Source organism: Nannobrachium achirus (assembly GCF_963921795.1).
Source record: "Nannobrachium achirus genome assembly, chromosome: 7".
Classification (NCBI taxonomy): domain Eukaryota; kingdom Metazoa; phylum Chordata; class Actinopteri; order Myctophiformes; family Myctophidae; genus Nannobrachium; species Nannobrachium achirus.
The window spans coordinates 50,384,127-50,405,331 of record NC_137816.1 but is presented as its reverse complement, the minus strand read 5'-3'; the positions used below and the strand labels follow the sequence as shown (position 1 = coordinate 50,405,331).

General features: G+C 42.5%; 1 protein-coding gene across 1 annotated transcript in view; it reads right to left on the bottom strand.

Moving 5' to 3' along the window:
* pcdh9 (protocadherin 9) overlaps positions 1–21,205 on the bottom strand; it is a gene marked incomplete at both ends in the record, with an annotated part of 305,191 nt that overhangs the window by 77,816 nt on the left and 206,170 nt on the right. The window contains one exon of the mRNA XM_080729603.1: positions 7,437–7,638. Coding sequence (XP_080585729.1) covers positions 7,437–7,638 — 202 coding nt within the window. The remainder of the gene's footprint in view (positions 1–7,436; positions 7,639–21,205) is intronic.

The window sequence follows — 21,205 nt, the reverse complement described above, 5'->3', positions numbered from 1 at the left end:
AGCAGGTTCGGTCAGCCTCAAGTCGACTTGTTCGCGTCAGCAGAGAACGCGAAGTGTACACTTTTCTTCTCTGCGACGGGGCCAGCCCCACTGGGGCTGGATGCTCTGGCTCACGACTGGCCGAGGGAACTGCTGTACGCGTTTCCTCCGTTGGAACTGATCCCCCAGACTTTGGAGAGGGTCAGGCGGTTCGGCCTCAAACTATTGTTGGTGGCTCCGGGGTGGGGCGTGTGGAGGTCGGAGATATCTCCCCTCCTTTACGGCAACCCGTGGCCTCTGCCGCCAATCAGAGATCTGCTACGGCAGGCAGGGCAGGAGATCTTCCATCCCGACCCGGCGAAGCTAGACCTTCAGGTTTGGCCCGTGAAGGGGAGTCTTTGAGCGCTTTGGGTCTGACACCAGGGGCGGTTCAGACTATTCAAAGTGCTAGGGCTTCGTCCACGCGGTCGGCTTATGATAAGAGGTGGAGGATCTTTGAAGACTGGTGTGCGGAGCGTACGTCACCGGTGGTGGCGTTTGAGGCTCCGGTCCAGCTTGTTGTGAATTTCCTTCAAGAGAAGTTAGAAAGTGGTCTTGCCTTTTCTACCATTAAAGGTTACTTGGCGGCGCTGTCAGCGTGCCATGTGGGCTTTGAGGGTAAGACGGTGGGTAGGCACCGTCTGGTGGCTCGGTTTTTAGCGGGTGTGCACCAGCTTAAACCGGTTACTAGGTCCCTTTTCCCATCGTGGGATTTGGGTGTGGTGTTGGACGGGCTGTGCCGTCCACCGTTTGAGCCTCTGGAGGCGGCGAGCTTAAAGCTTTTGAGTTTTAAGACTAGTTTTTTGTTGGCTTTGTCTACAGCCAAAAGAGTCAGTGATCTACATGCGTTATCGGTGGACCCGGTGTGCATGAGATTCTGTGAGGATGGCAAGAAGGTTCTGCTAAAACCCCATTTGGCGTTTGTCCCAAAGAACCGTGTGATTATACATGAGCCAACTGAGTTGGTGGCTTTTCATCCTCCTCCGTTTTCTTCGGAGGAGGATAGGCGTCTACATTGTCTTTGTCCGGTAAGATCCTTGAGGATTTACTGTGAGAAGACGAGGGCTATTAGAGCGTCAAACCAACTGTTTGTCACTTTTAAAAGTGGTCCTAGACGGAAAGCGGTGGCTAAAGCTTCACTTTCAAGGTGGATTGTGCAGGCCATAAAGATGGCCTACACTTGTGCTAAAGTCCCGGTTCCTGAGGGCCTAAGGGCTCATGACACTAGGGGAATGTCGACCTCCTGGGCTCTAGCCAGGGGTGTCTCGATCCAAGAGATCTGTTCGGCGGCTAACTGGTCGACTCCGTCGACTTTTGTGGTTTTTTACCATTTGGACGTGGCTCCATCTTCATTGGCGCATTCGGTCCTGGGTGTTGCCGCCTCCTCTAGTTAAAGATTTTTTCCCCCTTTTTTATAGCTGAGACCAAGTCCCTTTGCTCTCGGTAAAAGGGGGAGACCCTGTTTCCTTATAAAACGGCTGCTAGTGGGCCTATTAGTGAATAGGCGGGCTCCAGCCTGTCAGGGTTTTATGAGGCGGACCTGGTCGGCCTATTAGTTCATGAGGCGGATTTCGGTCTGTCAGGGTCTTTCTACTTTCTTCCGCTCTCGAGTCCGGTGGGCTCGGGGCTCCGTGGGGGAGGGGCCACGCCGGGGGTGTGGTCTCCTGTCAGGCGGAGCGGGCGGATTTTGAGGGTGTGCGCTTCCGGGGGTTTATGTGACCCAAGAGGAGTGCATTTCGAGTAAATGACAGAAAACGAAAGGTTTCGTACGAAACCATGGTTTTCTTAGTTTAGGAGAAATGCACTCCTCAAACGCCCCTTCGCGCGCATGTTGCGTGCAGAGGAACGGTGTTGTTAAGAGGAAGTACACATGCCAGTCTCGCGCCTTATGCCCACGGGTGGGGCGGGGCGTTTGACTGGCATACCCTCCGACTGTGTCATTCGGGAGCATATGTGTAGCTCTGTATCGCACGCTAGGAGGCGCGATAACCCAAGAGGAGTGCATTTCTCCTAAACTAAGAAAACCATGGTTTCGTACGAAACCTTTCGTTCTTTGCTGTGGGGATGCTCTCAGCCATGCACAACCACTCTGACAGTCCTCAGTGGCCCACTGAAATCTGTTACAATATTTACAGAAAAGTAGCTGACTGACAGAATCATGTTGTATCCCAAATATTCATTCATCTGGAGAATATGTGATGAGGTTATTTATGGCTGTTTCTGTGTTTCTTTTCATTCTGTGAGAACAGACAGCTGTAACTTCTGCCCATAATTGCAGAGGAAACAGATTCCATCCAAGTAGGAGTTCAGTGGGTCAATGCCAGTGCCCTGTTGCACCAGTAATTAGATACTAGTTTGACCTAATCAAGATAGAAGTTTGTATTAATCCAAGTTTTGATTTGTAAAACATATACTTATAATTGCTCTACCATGCTCTGTCTATTTTATTTGTCATTCATCAGAAAACCTGTAACATGATTGAATAAGTCAATGTCACTCTTATTTTCAAGTCTGTCGGCCATAAGTCAAACACATACTTCTGTATGGCTTGACAAACGTGCATACCGGTATCTTTGCTCAGAGAAATCCACTCATCGTTCATTGTCAAATAAACGTCAGTACTACTGCTGTTTTGAATCTGACCTAAGGAACCAACGCAAATACTGAAATGTTTAATTTGGAAGGCTTTTAAAAGCTGCTTGCTGCATTAGAACCATTGATATTGTCTCCTAGGGTAGATACCCTCACAAAAACATGCAGTAATCCTGGTCTCTATAATACCTCCCCCTGGCCAGCTGGGGCGCCTGATGGAGGGGAAAGGAACTGGTTGGAATAACGTGTTTGTTCCACACACTACGTCCAAAAACCGGGGAAATCCCCACTGTCAGGTGAAAAGAGGCAACTTGGACTCCTCATGCATAGAAGGAAGCATGAGCTCAATCCGTTGTCTCCCCAGGCGCGGCAGAGGGAGAGCAGAGCCCAGGATTACATAGGCAAATGGGACTGGGTGAAAATGGGTTACAAAATTGTGGGATAAAAAATGAATAGAAAGGAGAAAAAAAGAACCATTGATATGTAACTGTTCGTATGCTAATTTGTAATGTGGGGTAGCGAAACCATAACTTTGCTTCCCATAACTGAATAATGGGGATGCTTTTGCTCTATACTACTGTACTTGTTCCTTTGCTCAGGCGCCTATACAAGGATAATGATAATGATGATGATAGTGGTTAGAGAGTGGCTTGCTCAAGCATTAACTGCAGCCTCTGCGGCTCAATGGATTTTTATTGGTGTGGATTAGACTGGGCTATTGTTTAGTACTGTGTGTGGAATGTAAAATTGACTAATTCTTTTTAATTATAGTCCTAAGATTGTTTATTTGATTCAATTCAATAATAAGTGTTAATGGTTTTACTATCATGATTTTTTTTTTTATTATAATCAAATATATCGACACTGTAGCTGAATGTAGGAATGCCGTTCTCAATATGACATTCACAGTATAATAAATGAATGCTTCATGCAGCGTTAGTTTATGCAGGATCAAGAGTCTAGCCCCGCCCAGCTGTTGTCAGCTGTCTGTCAGTCAGCTCTTTTCCTATTCCTCATTCACATATCTGCTGGTCATTAAGTCACACTGTTCAGTAGGGAAGGCTCCTTTAAATACATCTCGCTTTCTCTACCTACAGTATGCTTGGTTATCCGAAGCTCGGATACACGCTGCTAGCTGCCTCCTCCACCCCAGCCTCCACCTTTGATTAGTCTGGCATAAGCTCAAATACTTGTGATTACGTGAATTGATTCAAGTTATGTATCAATGTATAGCTATTGTTCTGCAATTGTATCCCTATGGAGGTCTTGCTTAGCGTTCCCTGAATTTGCATATAGCAAGCTGCTCGAATAAAATTCAGGGAACATCTCAGAAGGCGGAGCCCTTTGACGCCAAGATTAACTGTATTCCATTTATGCAATAAATGGTTAAATCTACTTTGACGTGAGTGTTCCTGACTAAATAGCCATTAAAGTAGTGGTTCAGGGAATATTATGTAAATAATGCTACAAGAATGCTCGCCCCAAAACACACTTGCCCGGGTCTTAGCCGGCAACCTCAGAACGCTCTCGATGTGTGCTGGACTTCACGTAGCCAGACCAATCTGCCATTGGAAAGACAAATATCCGCACAGTGATATTGTCTGGCTACGCGAGGCTGTATGCTGAATTTTGGCAACCAAAGAAAAAGTACATTTAAGCCTGCTTATTGTTTCCTTGCTTGCATGGTTTTGACAAACAGTTTAGTTCTGCCAAGGACACTCTGCAGCAAAAGGATCATCACCATTGGATTAATTGAACAATAAAGCTGAAAGCTGTCATAGACCAAGAAAGAATCAAGATAACAGAAGAATTGCAAAAGGTTAATTCAATATTCTGCACAACAAGGACTCTGTGGACTTTTAAGGGTGTGATAAATCAATTTGCCTTAGTCCTTGGCTTTTTGAGAATGTTTAGTAAAATATCTGAAAATGTTATACCTTGAACAAAGCTCAGGGGAAGGATACCACACATGCACACGCACACATTCCTCAATTGTAGTTTAATGGTCTGTTTATTAACCATATAGGGACATTTACTATGAAACCAATAGTTTTTTTTTTAAATCTTTTTCACATAATAGGGCATCAAACTTAGTAGATACTGTGCCTAAAGTAAAGGTTCATATTGTTCTTGTTCTTGTTCTTGTAAATAATTTAGATTAAACAGTTCAAGAGTTCAAACTTATCAATTAGATATCGCTGAACTATAAACTAAAACGTTTTAAATAAGTGTGGAAATCTTGCATATACGTAAGCCCTCCAGTTTGAGGTATTTCCCTATGAAGACAATTGTCTGGAGGAGTGCAGGCTCCTTGGACCCCACCATCACCTCGGTTTGTGCTTTCACAAAGTGGTGTTTCCATCTCAGGAATAATTGGGGGCAGAAAAGGAAAAGCTGAAAGGTCTGTTGGGGCCAGGACTTGAATGTAATTATTTCCAATAATCTCCATTATTTCTGGATCCTCCTATGTCAATGACATGGGAGGGATTTTTTTTTCTTTCTTTTGTTTTTGTTTGTGTATAGGCCTTAGTATTAAGTAGACAGTAGGACAGTCAAAGCTCACTGAAACTAGACTTTTAAGCAGATTACAATTCAAACCACACAAACATGATGCTTTTTTAAACATTATGTACAAGCACTCATGTTCCAGACATATTTCAACGGGGTCCTCCGGTAACATGGGAGTCTGGTTAGACTCTAACCAATGCTCAGTCCCCGGTCCTCTGCCAATCCTCAGTCTCTCTGTTGGTTTTGATATACCTTACAGCCAGTGGGTAAACCCCTAGTCTGAGCCTAGTGTAATTTTCGGAGTGATAAACAATGTCCTCTTAGTGAATGCTGTTCTTATTCTGCTTAAACAAAATGGTGCCTTTGATAGTTGATCATAATATGTTTTAACTGAGTGAGACTTGAGCTCTACAATAAGTGAGTTTCCCATCCACCTTTTGCAATGAGAAGTTTTTACTGAGAGTTTTTGTGTTGGCTTGGGTCTCTCCATGTCTCTCCAGCCACATTTGTCAGGTATTTTCTCACTGTCGATTGTTAAATTATAGTTTTCAGATATAATTTGTATTTTATTGTAAGGTTTAAGGTGGATAGACGTACCTGTTGTTCGGCTGATACAGACAACAAGCCACTTCAACATATTTCTTATTTAGTTTCAAATGCTTTTTTTCTTTGAACTTGCAACAAAATTGCAGTGACATTCACAATTATAGTATGTTCTTTTTTTTTTTTTAAGCATGCATTGCAGTGGGGTGTAGATAGATAGATATAGCCAGAAAGGCATATTACCAGAGGAAACAGATTAGCCTTACTTTTACATGTTCATACTGTATTTGGCCTTTTTCACTGTCGAAAGACTCTTATGAGAACGTTGTGACGTTAACAGCCTTAACAGGTATCGTATAAAGACTAGCCGCTTTCCAATCCGAGGGATTCACCCTTTGAAGTGCGCATTTCAAGGGCTATGACGTCACTGGTCACAGATCTACAAGCTCACAATGCGTCGCAACGCAACGCATTGTGAGCTTGTAGATACGCTATTTGGCGCGGCCCAGTGACGTCATAGCCCTTGAAATGCGCACTTCAAAGTGTGAATCCCTCGGATTGGAAAGCGGCTAGTGTATAATGCTAGTGGACAAGCAGTGTCCAATGTGTATCCTTGACTGTTGTGTGTAGCCATTTACAGGAAATGCTACACTTTTGTAAGGTGCATATCATCATCAGTACATGGTACTTAACAGCTTGAGTACATCTGCTATCTTAGCATCTGTTGGAGATTACAGCCACAAAGAAGTTGTATTTATGCCATATGATCTACTCCTCCCCACAGTAGGCAAGCTGGCATCGACCTTGGGGCGATGCGCTTGATCTTCCCGCGCGCGTCACCTCTTAATGATAAAATGAGAAAACTGGGTCGGCTGGAGTGCATTCCCACCAGAAATAGCGGGAAGTTAACATCTTCAGTCGAGAACCAAGACTTCCAACTGGGAAATTATCTCTAAATAAATCAAATGAGTTTCACAAATAGGTGAGGAGCCTATGGGAGACCCAGGTTTGCTCCTGGGAGGAATGATCAAGTCCAGATGATTAACTGAGAAATGAATGACCTGCTCACGTATCCACTAGGAACCTGCTTGAGAGATTGAGTAACTAAATCAAATTAAATGTGGTAAGTGTGCATTTTATTTGAAGCTGTTGTTTTACAAGACTATTGGTTCTGTCTGGTTAAGAAATATCAGTGTTTCCCCAGAGCAAAAACATTTGCTCATTCATTTTCTCATCCCTACACTTCAGATAAAGCATTTTTTGCAATTATTAGATGTTTAAAACTGTAATGTGATGATAGTATGATGAGGATACAGAGGCTAATCAGCAGTTTTATTAAGCATGCAAGAAATGTCAACGTGCTCAGTTAAATTCCAAACAAAAGTGGTACCAATTCACACACATGGCATAATAATGCTATGTCTTCCTGCAAAGGGACGCCTGCAAAGATGTTGAATTCCCAACATGTCCAGAGTGATTATGAAAAGCAATGGCTGTGTATAATGTGGGCAATTGCAAATGGGAGATATATTAATATGTCTATGAGAGGTTGAAGTAAGACAGTTGTTCTCACAGTGGATTCCAGGGAATCTGTGGGTTCCTTTAGGAGGGTTTAAATTGACCCATACAAGTCTGTACCTCTGACAGTGCACAAATGGAACCAAATGGACCCGTCAGGGTCCATTTGGTTCCATTTGTACACTGTCAGAGTTAAGGGGAGACCTTGAAATTCAAAGGTTTGAGAAAAACTGTAAGTAAGACACGGTGCAACTTACCAGAGTTGGGATCTGAGTTGCCATCTGCTTCGGTCCTCTTGTCAGGGGAGGCCTGTTCGTAGAAATCATCCTGCGCCTGCACCAGAGGGAGAGGTTGTGTGAGGAGGGAGCCACTGCCTACAGGCTCGTGGTCCCCCAGGCCGCTGTCACTGCAGCTCTCCTGAGAGCCATCCGGCAGGTGAAACGTGACGCGCCGCTGCGACTAGAACCAAGAGAGCACAAAACAGAGCCACTGTTGTTAGTGCTCTGCTCTGCAACCCTCATAATCTCCAAGCCTTTTCACACAATAGTTCTGCCGCGCTGAGCTGGGCTTGCTCATGCGTAGTTGCTGGACATATTGAGCTATTTTCAATTGTCTGGGCCTGCAGAAGCAATCTCAGTATGATAATGTGAAAAGGCATCTGAGCTTTTTTTCTTTTTATTTATTTTTTTACCGCTCTGAACAAGAGCATTTTTGTAGGGAGTATTAAAGGATTGTGGCAATTATTTAGGGTTTCAGAATGCTATAATAATTGGTTTGGAGTATAAAATAACTATTTTGGCTTTTCCTGAGTCATTGGTGAGGGGAATTTAACACAAATCAAGTACAGTCACGTTTCACTGCACAATGTCAACCATAAACTGCATGCAGATTAAACACCACCACTAAGTGCATTATAACAGAAAGTTTAGCAAATAACACAAGACAGTGCCATTTTGAGTTAGTATCTCATTTAATACGACAGATCATAACCATAGTTGGACATGCTTTATTAAAGGCCATGAAATCCCTTAACAATGGCACTAGCGTTATGATCATACAGTAGCTGCTTTGACACACAGATACATTTTGCTTGATTGTTAGTTTGTCAGCTTGTTCAGGTGTTGGCTGAAACACGTGGCGTCACCTCTCCATTAGGATGTCCTTCATAAACTCTGCCCCAAGGAGAGGAGAGGAGAGGAGAGGAGAGCTTGTAGATCGGCTATTTTCACTACTTCTTAGACCTTTCTTAAACAAAACAAAAAAAAAATCAGGGACCCGACGGGGCTAGTGTTTCTGTGAGCGTGTGGAAATGCAGAAATGCTCTCTATCTCTCTCTCTCTCTCTCTCTCTCTCTCTCTCTCTCTCTCTCTCACACTCACACACACACACACATACACACACACACACACACACACACACACACACACCGTAAACCCACTGTGATTGAATTTCCAACTGTTAATTCCGAACGTCTTTTTCCTGGACTTTAATGACATTTTCCCTCTGCAGTCCATAGACAAGCCTTCCGCTAACCTTTCCTGAGCACAGAGAGGTCTCTGCCATCTCCTTGCTGATGACAGACAGAGACGACGGGTTTTACTGTAATTATTGGCAAAAGCAAAGGTCACCCAATCTGCAGTCTAATGCAAATGACCTCATTATATATTTTAGAACTGCTCCGAAAGCATATACGACATTCAATTAAACAAAAAGGGGGGAGGAGAGAAAAGAAGTGTGTGTATGTGGGGGGTTGCGAGGAGGTTGAGGAAGTGAATGAGAAAGCGAGTGAGCATGCCCAGGAGACTGTGTGCAGAATGGTAACTTGAGAACTACATGAGTGGAGTTTAAATTATTTGAGTATAGGTCATGGGAAACACTTGAAAAAAACTGGATCATGTTGAATATAACATGTATTATTCATGTCATACATTTAATGGGTACTCAGCATTAGCCCAAAACCTAGCTTGAATACACTGTATGTGTTGCATGTACATTCTGCAGAAAACGAAGGGTACTATATCGTCGTTGTCGGGTGGAAACCTCGTATCTCCAAGTTTCAAATGCGTGTGTTCTTTTGCAAAGTAAAGCCCTGCCTCAAAACTGATATTATTCATTTTTTAGAGATTTTAGAGACTCATGATTTGCCACGCAAGTTGTATCAATTTGTTTTGACAGATTACAAAGCACATTAATGCAGTATGTAACTGCATTAATGTGAAAAGTTGACTTGACTAATATACAGTAACACAATGCTAACTACCTGGGGACATTGTCACATTGTTGTGATGTGATGATTCAAAGCATTAAGGAAAAAATAGGTTACAGAAAAGGCTAAACAACTGCAATCAATTTATGATTTCCTTGTACTACAATACAGGATGCTGTGCACCTTTGTGTAGCCTACTACAAGTAAGACGCGAGGCATGTACAAGTGATGCGTTTTGCATCATATGATGCAAAACGCATCACTGATGATGCAAAATGAATCACTATACATGCTGAAACACTAAAATATCTAAAAAACTAGACCAGGTCAACCTGGTTGTGCCAGACCCCCTGTCTGTCATCATCATTTATGACATCATGCCTTTTGTAGGCATGTCATCATCATGTCATCATCATATATACCCTTTATATAGAAAACCAGGACAGACAGACAGACCGACATTTGCTTATGTAGGCCTACCCATTTCATGGGTCTGGCAAAAAAAAAGAAAAACAGATTGAACACAAAAAATAACTCAGGATTGTGTTGATCGTGTCCCAAACGACAATAAAATAAGATCTGGTTGTCCCAGAGGTGAAGTGGCCCTTTAATCACAACTGAGGCAAACGTTTGAAATAATGGTGATATTGATTTGAGTCATATTGCCCTAGTTCCAGACAAAACTGTGTCTATTAATGGTGTGGCTTTCAATGGATCTTTGACGTCACAATACATATTACATCAATACACATATTGATGTCAATTCCCAAATCTGGAGGGACCCAAGCTGGGACAGGGATGTTGTGACTTAAATTCACAAAGTGAGAAAAAAACAAAAACGTATATTCACAGAAGCCTATCTATGTGAAGAATATTCAGGGATTTATTTCCTTGGCCCGTACTGATCGGTCCAGTGGTTTGCAAGATTAGCTGCGGACAACATAGACATGCAGACAGGCGCACGCACGCACGCACGCACGCACGCACGCACGCACGCACGCACGCACGCACGCACGCACGCACGCACACACACACACACACACACACACACACACACACACACACACACACATCTTGCAGATAGCTCACCCCCTGCTGTAGACATGCTGAGGAAAGGAGTGATGAAGGGGAAGAAGAATGGTAGGCTTAGGCTATATTCCTAGCCTGGAAGGCCTCTAGATAATTCTTAATTAGCCTCTAGCAGCTAGCTAGTAGCTAGATAAATCAATGTAAATGTAAATTAATAACAGCAACCAGCTCGTCTAGCTGTTACTCATTTGCATTTGCATTGATCATGCAGGACCGTGTCTTATCTCGGGTGAAATCTTGACCGCATAATGTGTAGAAAGTGTGTAGGAGGGACTGAGGAGCCACAAGGCAAAAATAGATTCTGGCACAAAGCCCTTTTCCATGAGTACTATACAGCAGTACAATCCTCAGTGTTCCTTTAACCGCTAAGATGAGTTGCACTATTTTACTGTGTAGAGCAGTTATTTGGTTTTATCAAAGTTTGATTTCATTGTAAAAATAAAAAGTAAATGGGTGTACAGTACAAGCCCTGTTCTCCACAGAATGCCTACAGTACAATTCATGTTCATATAGCTCATATAGTTCATAGAATTTAAAATTGGTCAAACTTTTCTAGAGACGATGGACCTCATTTTGACAACTTCTATCCAGCCATTTCATTCAATTAAGCCAGCCCTTTCTTAACCTATGATGATAATTTATCTAGAGGCTGTTTGGGAAATGTGACCCTGAGAGTTTCTAGCACATACTGCTGGCCAAATGTGAAGAGATTATGCTGATATTGAGGCTTTGACAATGTGTGGTATGAATAATTTAGTTGCAGACAAGGCTTTTTATTTTGACTAGCATATGCTTTGAAGAGAATGAACCAATGCTCTTGGTAGAGTGCATACTGTACCTCCACAAACAATGAGGAATTTTAAACTATATTTTATTTGACCTTGACATTGTGACCTTGACCTTTTGAGGCATACCGGTCATGCTCATCAAGTTTCAACAAAGTCAGTCCATAATGATCTCAATTTAGACCCTGGACTTTTCCTGCATAAGTGATTTAATGTCAATAATTAAATAATACGGAATATATAAATGTAAAGACAAATTAATAACAGCAAAATATCAAGGTTAAAATTTGCCATGGACAAACACATTTTTCTCTATAATGAGGCCATTAACAAAATGTGAATATGCATTATTACCGTATAGCCTACATAAAAGCAATAAAGTAATAGTTATCAATGACCTGTTTCCCTCAAATAACTCTGCAAGTATTTCTACATAGAGCTAGCATGCAATAAGACAAATTGTTCGAGGACAAACAATCACACACACACACGCACGCACGCACGCACGCACGCACGCACGCACGCACACACACACACACACACACACACACACACACACACACACACACACACACACACACACACACACACACACACACACACACACACACACACTCAATAAAATTCTCCCCCTTGCTTTCAGCCTGCTGGAGATAAAACTATAAAAATGCATTGTCAGTGTTCAATATAAAGCTCATTATCTCCACCAGGCCGGAACGTGGGCTTTCACTTCTGCCCATAGGGGGAGCCACAAAAGAGTTGCACCATCTGTTGAACAAACACTATTTGCTGTACCCCACGATTGACACAGCCCTGGATAGGCAACCAGGCCTGGCAGAGATCTGTGCTCAGAGGAGCGTACTTTTCTAATTATTGTCAATGAATGACTCTTTCTGAAGAGCTTTCACATCCTTCGTGTGTTTGACTTGGCCTGGGAGTGGTTTTCATCTGGCAAAGGTTGTGGATAATACCTGGTGCTTTTTGGTATAACCTCTGTCAACGTTCCAAGTGAGCTGAGATGCAGGGGTGGACTGGCATCTAGCATACCGGGCGGGCAGACTATATAAGTGGGCCTGTGGGCCAATGGGGAAATAATAATAACAATCCTTCTGTAGCACAGGCCCACAGAGCAGAGAGACACATGATTGGCCCACTGACTTGTCTATCATCTGAATACCAGCCTAGCAGCCCAATCACAGGCTACTGTGGCCCAGCCAGGAGTCCCACCCAAACATAAAACAGCTGATACAAGCACACAAGTTTAAATGGTCAAGCTATTAAAGCGTCCACAATTTCTATTTTATTCACTCAAATGAAAATGAAAATAGTCTGACAAACTGCAAAACAGACAGAGAACATCATCCCTATTCCCTTTCATGTCCTCCATTGTTCCTGTCACGGCAGTATTATGTGGCATTGCTATGAGGAGCATGCTACATTGAGAGGATCCTACAGAACCTGCAGTGGATAACAAAGTATGATACGGTATATGGTACCAAAAGCCAGAGGAGAGTCAAGTCGAGTTGAAACAATACCACAATGTGGTGGAAAGAGACAACAGATCCCTACATGCATTGCAGAGTGTTGTGCAGACAGCAGAGCGCATCAGTGGAATTGAGCTGCCCTCCATGGCACTGCCATGGACTCCGGCACATCCCTTTGCAGCTTACATACACATTATTTTATACTTTAGCTATTGAAAAATAGCAGATATACAAGCTAACAGCGCGGCACCGAGTGCCACGCTATGAGCTATGTGTGCTATTTTTTTACAGGGACAAGGACGGAATTAATTTGCAAGTATGACTCGCGTCGCGACAACCACACTGGTTGTCTTGAGATTGACACAATGTCCCCATGGCCTCCCCTAAGTAACAAGAAATCTTGTGAAATAAAATCATCATCAAGGACGATGATACTCGAAAGAAGAAGAAGACACAATATGTCCATATATGGGCATTACCAGATATGGGCTTAATATTGACGACATCAGGGGTCTCCATATATGGGCATGAAAGTGACAAGGACAGAATTAATTTGCAAGTGTGGTTACCGTGACGCGAGTCACACTTGCAAATTAATTTTGTCTTGGACATATATGAAGTGTGACTGACTGGCGCACATGAGCTTCAGGTTTTCATAGTAAATGCGACCTATACGGTCGCAACAAGTCACAACGCGTGCCAAATTATAAAGTCAAGGTAAACACTACTAGCCTATAATGCAGACTTCATTTAATGAGCAGAACACACACACACACACACACACACACACACACACACGCACACACACACGCACGCACGCACGCACGCACGCACGCACGCACGCACGCACGCACACACACACACACACACACACACACACACACACACACACACACACACACACACACACACACAAACATACACACAGAACCAAGTAATCTTCTCGCCCCCACAAATAATCTTATCTAGCAGCAGTCTGACACCTGTGGTGAGAGAACACTTCCCACGAGTCCAGCCTCACAATCAGACCACTGAGGAAATCAGTCAACCACGGAAACAAAACTCACTCTCACACCCCTCTGTCTGTCTGTCTGTCTCTGTCTCTCTGTCTGTCTGTCTGTCTGTCTGTCTCTCTCTCTCTCTCTCTCTCTCTCTCTCTCTCTCTCTCTCTCTCTCTCTCTCTCTCTCTCTCTCTCTCTCTCTCTCTCTCTCTCTCTCTCCCTCTCTTGGTCTCCCCCTTTCTCTGTGTGTTTTGCTCTGCTTTCCTCAGAGACCAGAGGTGTTCTGCCATCTACTGGCCACCAAGGAAAATGCAATCTTGTCATCAAAAGGCCAAAAGCAGGGGTCATTCATGGTGTGTGCACATGCAGTGCACACACACCTTGCTACTGTATTTTCATTCATGTTTCCTTACATCTCTCTGTCTTATGTATGGGTGCTGCGATAAAGCGTAATGTTTCTGAACACGCACGCACACGCACGCACACACGCACACACACGCACACGCACGCACACACACACACACACACACACACACACACACACACACACACACACACACACACACACACACACACACACACACATACAAAACAAAGTATGATATACAGTATATCTCCACGTCTCAATGTCATGGTATATTCCTCATAGTTCCTCGTCATCTCCAGCCCTGACTGCCTCTAACATTTCATAAACTGTCACATCAAGTTAAGACATTAGTGGTTGAAGCCGTTGCCTGCCGTCAACATGGCAGTGGGGTTTCCTCTGGGAACATACAGAAGGATATATTAACATTCTCAACCCAGAGGCAGGGATGCTTCTTTGATGACACACACGTGGTCAAAAGAAATCAAGCTCTGAAAGCAACTCCAGACACAAGATGTAAAATATGATGGTTTGACAAAGTAATTTCTCTAAGCAAGTTTACACATTACGAAATCATGATCCCTAGTCTCTGAGTCGGACTATAATAAATAAATACTGACGTGTGACCAGGGGTGGGGGGGAGTGGGACTGAGTTACTAGGGCCCAAGGTGGAGGGGCCTTAATTATTTTATACTTTAGCTATTAAAAAATAGCAGTGAGCTTGTAGATCTGCTATTTTTGAAAAGTCGTGAAAACGTGTGCAAATCTTTTGTAACTAAAATTTTGATTCTGGGGGGGGGGGGGGGGGGGTCCCTGGAACTAAATATTTTGAGATGAGGGTCTGTGGCCAAATAAATATCATTTTGGGGGTCCTTCACATGAAAAGGTTTGAGCACCACTGACATAGAAACACATTAGAAGGATTTAAAATATTCAAAGACTTGCACAAATGTTCACGATTTTTCAATAGTTAAAGCACAAAATAATGCATAATAAAGCGTTTCCAGTCTAAATGTATTAAACCCCCTCCCCCTATGAAGAACATTCATGGGAGGCCCACAGTGAATCCTTGTTCCCAGGGCCCAGAATTTGGTGCGACACGCCTGCATGTGACATATCTTCACTGCAGGCCAGAGATATTAGTCTGGAATCTCTGTGTGGAACCTGCATTTCCAAGGCGAATTAAAAAACAATGCCTTGAGGAGATAAACCCGCCCCATATTTGTATACTGAGCCCTGATTGGTGCCCCACAACTTCGGGGGCAGGGAAATCCAATCACATCGTCTGGTTTCCAGGCTAAGAGAATAGGTCTTAAAAGTCCTTTAGGAATGTACAGATACCCTGGCCTGTATATAACTTATCCTGTATGTCGGTTTGTTACTGTTACGTGAGAAAAAATGTTTCACATCAAGCAAATCATCTGGGGGTCCTGAACCACAGTTTGAGGACCATAGTTCAAACCCTGCTTAAGCCGACGTCAGCAAGGGGGAGAAGACGACAGCCAGCCCCATGGCCTCCCCTAAGTAACAAGAAATCTTGTGAAATAAAATGTCGTCAACCAATCATCAAGGACGACGATACACGAACGAAGAAGAAGAAGGCCTATCCGACCGACTCGACGGAAGTATGTCGGGCAAAGACAGAGATTATGTTTTCGCCCCTGTCCGTCTGGTCTACCTAATCTCTGTGTCTGCTGGACCGATCGTTTTTCCATGCACACTCCCTAGGCCAAGGAAGAACCTCCACCCCAATTATTTGTTAATAGGCCGATAAAAGAAAAGCCTTGGTGGCACTCTTAACAGGCCCTTTTACATTTTGGTCTTTATTTAACTGTATAGGTTGTACAGTCATAAAAGGGGATTTCCTTGGCTCATGACGCATCTCCGCAAATAGGCCCTACCTATTTGTACCCGACTAGATTTTCAGCCATTTTGCGTTTTCTCCAAAACACACTTTTTGATTCTACTACATACTGTAATATATTTTGTCCAAAACTCACAAATTGGTACACATTATGTTTAGAGTCATATCAGTCACATTTTTCTTACACCATTCCAATTGGTATGATTGACTTCCAGTTGTGGGCCCTGGGTAGCCAACCCAGCATGGCAGAGATCTACACTCTGAGGAGCGCATGTTTCCAGTTCAAAGATGTGATATATTTGAATGGACACCATCTGGACAACACTTGAAATCGCAGTTAGAACCAGTAAGCAACTTGACATTCGCAGCAAAATGGTGGGTAATTACACTAGTACAAACACTAGTGTAAAAGAATACAAACTAGTAAACTCTCAAAACAACTAGAGCAAATAAACATTTGGCTTTGACTTTCAAGTTAACAACACTTATTATATATAAGTGTAAATATAATAAGTATATGTATATATTCAAATGTGACTTGTGAATATAGCATATTTTATGATATTTTTGTCTTGTCTCAAGAATTACACTTCTACACTTCAACCGTTTATTTCATATCCCACAAAGCAGACATTTAGCCATAGGCCTGCGGCTGCATTGCTATAGTCAATGCTATGTATTCACATATGGGACATGTGCCTCTACACCTTGTGTCATCCACATGTTCAGCCCTCAGCAAAGAGTCTAATGTGAGAGTTTTCCTCCATCCTTGTACTCATCCTCCTACCTTCATTTTAACTCCATGACACTGAAAACTCTTTCACTATTATAAGCTGCCTTTCTAATTCATGGTCAGATTTTCTTTTCTTTTCTTTCCTTTTTTTATGTTCATGCATTGTGGTTGTTATGTTTCATTGATTTTCAAGAAGCTCCTGTACAAACAGTAAACTTCTCTCATTCATGGTATTGTGTGACAGTATATCACACAAACAATCAATGAACTTAATACCCCATCCTCTTTCTTTCGTATTTAACAATGCAGTACACCTATAAGATACAAGGGAACCAAAGAGTGAAAGACATATTATCCAAAGAACACATTTTGAGAACAAATCCTAATTCCAAGGAGATAAGTCAGCTAACCACAGCAACTACCTACTGTAACTCTCAAACAACTAGAGCAAATACACATTTGGCTTTGACTTTCAAGCTAACAATATTTTGTATACATTCAAATGTGTGAATATAGTACATTTTACATAACATTTTATCTCAAGAAGTACACTTCTACACTTCAACCCTTTATTTCATATCCCACAAAGCGGACATTTAGCCATAGGCCTATGGCTGCATTGCTATAGTTGACATTATAAAGCTATGTATTCTCATTTATGGGACTTGTGTCCCTTCCCTACACCTCGTGTCGTCCACATGTTCAGCCCTCAGTGACTTACGTCATTCTAATGTGATAGTTTTACTCCATCCTTCTATTCCTCCTTCTACCTTCATTTTAACTCCATTTCCTCCCATTTTAATACATTGTATCGTCATCCCCAACCTCCTTTGACCCTCCTTTGACTCTTTCACTCTTATTTGATCAAGCCGTTATCACCTCCTCTTTCTCTCCATCTTAACTCTGGCCTGCTGCCGAATAACCCTATAGTTGGCTGCCTGAGAACTGGGAAGGATGTAGTAGTTTAGCTAGCCTCCCCCTGTGCCTTAAGCAGGGCTGCTGAGGAAACCTGTGCAACTGCCACACAGCATTAGCCACAAAGTTAAGTGCTACTGACTCACTCATTGGTTCTGCCCTGCACCAACATTCACAGCCATAAAGCTGGAGACACAGCAATTCTTCACCGTGTGTGTCTCTTGCATCAGGATGAAGGATTTGACACTCAGAGACAGTTAACTACAGAAAAGCACAGGCATGGTCCAGAGCACTGAACGGGGAGGCTTGATCTGTTTATGAGTAACTGGCTATAGTGGTCTTGGCGCTGCACTCAACCGTGAACTGTGTACAGTACTGCAGTCACTGTTCAATGGAGGGAGGTTGCGTATTATTTTATTCATCAACAGGCCCTTTCTTGCCTTACATAATAATGATGATAATAATAATAATATAGCATAATAAAACTATCAAAATATACAAAGTGTTTACAGTGTGGCTCTGCAGGAGGCTAGCCTTCTATAAGACTGTTGCTCTGTGTTTCTGTCTGTCTGTCTGTCTGTGAGTCTAAAGATACAGTAATCTCAGATACGGTCATTTCTTGTGCACACTGCTAGTGGACTAATAGTACACTGCACTATTTTACACTTTATTTCACATGTTTCATACTTAACATGCTTAAATATTTAACTTTCATTTATAATGGAAGTAATGTGGCTCATTTTAGACTGAAACCCAAATTTGCCATAATAAATCATAGATATGTCATAGACCAGTGGTTCTCAAAGTGGATTCCAGGGACTCTGTGGGTTCCTGCAGGGGGGGGTCTAAATTGACCCATACAAGTCTGTAACTCTGGCAGTGTAGAAAGAGTTAAGGGGAGACCTTGAAATTTGAAAGTTTGAAAAACACTGTCATAGACGTTAGACGACTGACATGGCTGTCTGGCCACATGAAGACTCACAGTAGAGCCACGCTGTTGATTTTAAAAAGGAAAGAAATGAAAAACAATTAAATAGTGTCAAGGGCCATCCAGGCGTCCACACACCAAGCACTATACTGTAACAATAAATGTATTGTTGTAAAAAATAAAATAAAAAATCCAACTTAATGCACATCACAAAACCACATCTCAACTATAAAGATGTTAGGATAATAGCCTACAGGCATAGTGTTAAAGGCAGGCCAATTCAAAATCCATGGGTCCTGGTGGCAAACGCCTTGACGCCTTTCATTCGCCAGGATGCCTGATGAGGATCTTATGCAGCTCATTGGCTTATATAGAGTTTAGAGGTCTATGATATAGCTTAAGGCTAGGTTCAATGTAGCTTTAAAAGTGATCAGAAAGAGCTTCATATCTTTCCTAAACCTACAGTTGCAGGTAATTGATGGTGTAAAACCAGAATGATGTGTCATATTCTCATTGCGTGGTAGAACCTAAAATGATATGTATTTTTGTTGGCTTTTTACATCAGAATTGTGCCATATGAATTCATATAAAACCAGACGAATTAAAAGACAAATACATACTGTACTTATTGTAATAAAAGCTACTTAATTCATATTAATGCAACTCCGCAAACCATGAACCACAGTGTTCTCTGTGACACAGCATAGCTTACATTCTGATTAGCAATCATGAAATCCTATTTGAGATTCCATTACACGAAATATATACAGAGGCAAATATTTGTTTAGTTGGATCTCTGGTTATCCTGTGTGAAATAATAGCTATTTACTCAACCGTGATTATCCATATTTGAGAGATGAAATGTAAATCTATACAGCAGGGAGGATTGTTTGACTTTTCTTTCTTTCTTTTTTTTAACCTGGTTGATACAAAGAGGGAAAGTTCCCAAATCCTTCAGAGTTGAGAGTCATGGTTCAGAACCATCCAGGGGCGTCACAAGGGGGGGGGGGGGGGGGGGGGGGGGGGAGTAGGACTGAGTAAGTAAGGCCCAAGGTGGAGGGGCCTTCATTATTTTATACTTTATTTATTTATCTGCTATTGAAAAATAGCAGATAGGCCTATACAAGCTCACAGCGCGGCACCGAAAATGTGTGCAAATCTTTGAATATATGTATTCTTTAAGCGCACAACATTTGTAACTAAAGTTTTACTTCTGGGGGGTCCCCGGAACTAAATATTTTGAGATGGGGGTCCGTGGCCAAATACATATAATGTTGGGGGTCCTTCACATTAAAAAGTTTTTAGCACCACTGACATAGAACCAGGTTTTTCAAAAAACCATAGAAGGATTTGAAATATTCAAAGACTGCTAAACTTAAAAAAATGGCAGATCTACAAGCTTGCAGCGCGGCACTCGGTGCCGCGCTGTGAGCTTGTATATCTGCTATTTTTCAATAGTTAAAGCACAAAATAATTGAAGTGAATCCTTGTACCCAGGGCCCAGAATTTGGTGCGACACCCCTGCATGCGTCAGGGTAAAATGATCCACAGTAAATAACGTCTCAGATGTTGTCTGCGGCTTACACGTGCTCGCAGTGGCGTTGAGTCTCGTTTCACCACAAATCACAATATGGTGCCACCTAACCTACTGTACACTACTGTATATGTAATAAAAGCTGCTGTTACGCTCTACCCCTTGCTCTGTTCCTCTCCACCCAATTCCTCACTATTACAGACAGGTAGCTAGATGCCAACTGTAGAAGCTTTCAGCTATTATTGATAGCTACACGAGTTCCAAACACCATGAGCAATTGCCAGCAGACTGCTACACCGAGTACCAACATTGGAGTTGATCCAAATTTGGACTTGAGTGTCACTCTGGCTTGAATCAATCAGCTGGTAAACATCATTCAATATTTAAAATATCCTCACACCATAGCACATGCACAACAGCGTACACGACTATACAGTGTATAGCCGACAAATGCAGACCATACAGGAAAGCTCTCATTATATAAGCTGCCTTTCTAATTCATGGTCCGATTTTATTTTCTTTCCTTTTTTTTTATGTGCATGCATTGTGGTTATTATTTTTAATTGATTTTCAAGAAGTTTGCTCGCGTACATAAAGTACACTTCTCGCATTCATGGTTTTGTGTGACAGTGTATCACACAAACAATCAATTAACTTAATACCCCATCCTCTCTCTTTGTACAATTTAACACATGCAGTACACCTATAAGATACAATGGATCAAAAGAAAGAAAGAAAGACATATTATCCAAAGAAAGCACTTTGACAACTCATGGAGTGCAGTGCAAGTTTATGCAGGGCATGGGAGTCAAGTCGCTGCCCGGTCGGTGTGTCAGTTGTCAGTCAGCTCTGTTTTCATTCTCTCTCTCATATCAGCTGGTCATTACGTCACACTGTCATAGTCCAACCAAAGCGCTCACTCGGTAAAGGGGGCCCCTTTAAATACGGCCCGCTTTCTCTACCTAGGCTTGGCTTCTGAAACTCAGAATCATTCGCTGCTAGCTGCTGCCCTCCTCCACCCCATCCTCCACCTTGCACGATCAGTTGTGTCAAACTCATTCTTGTGATTGTCTGATTAATTGTCTGCCTGATAAGTTCATGTCATGTATTAGGAAGCTCATTC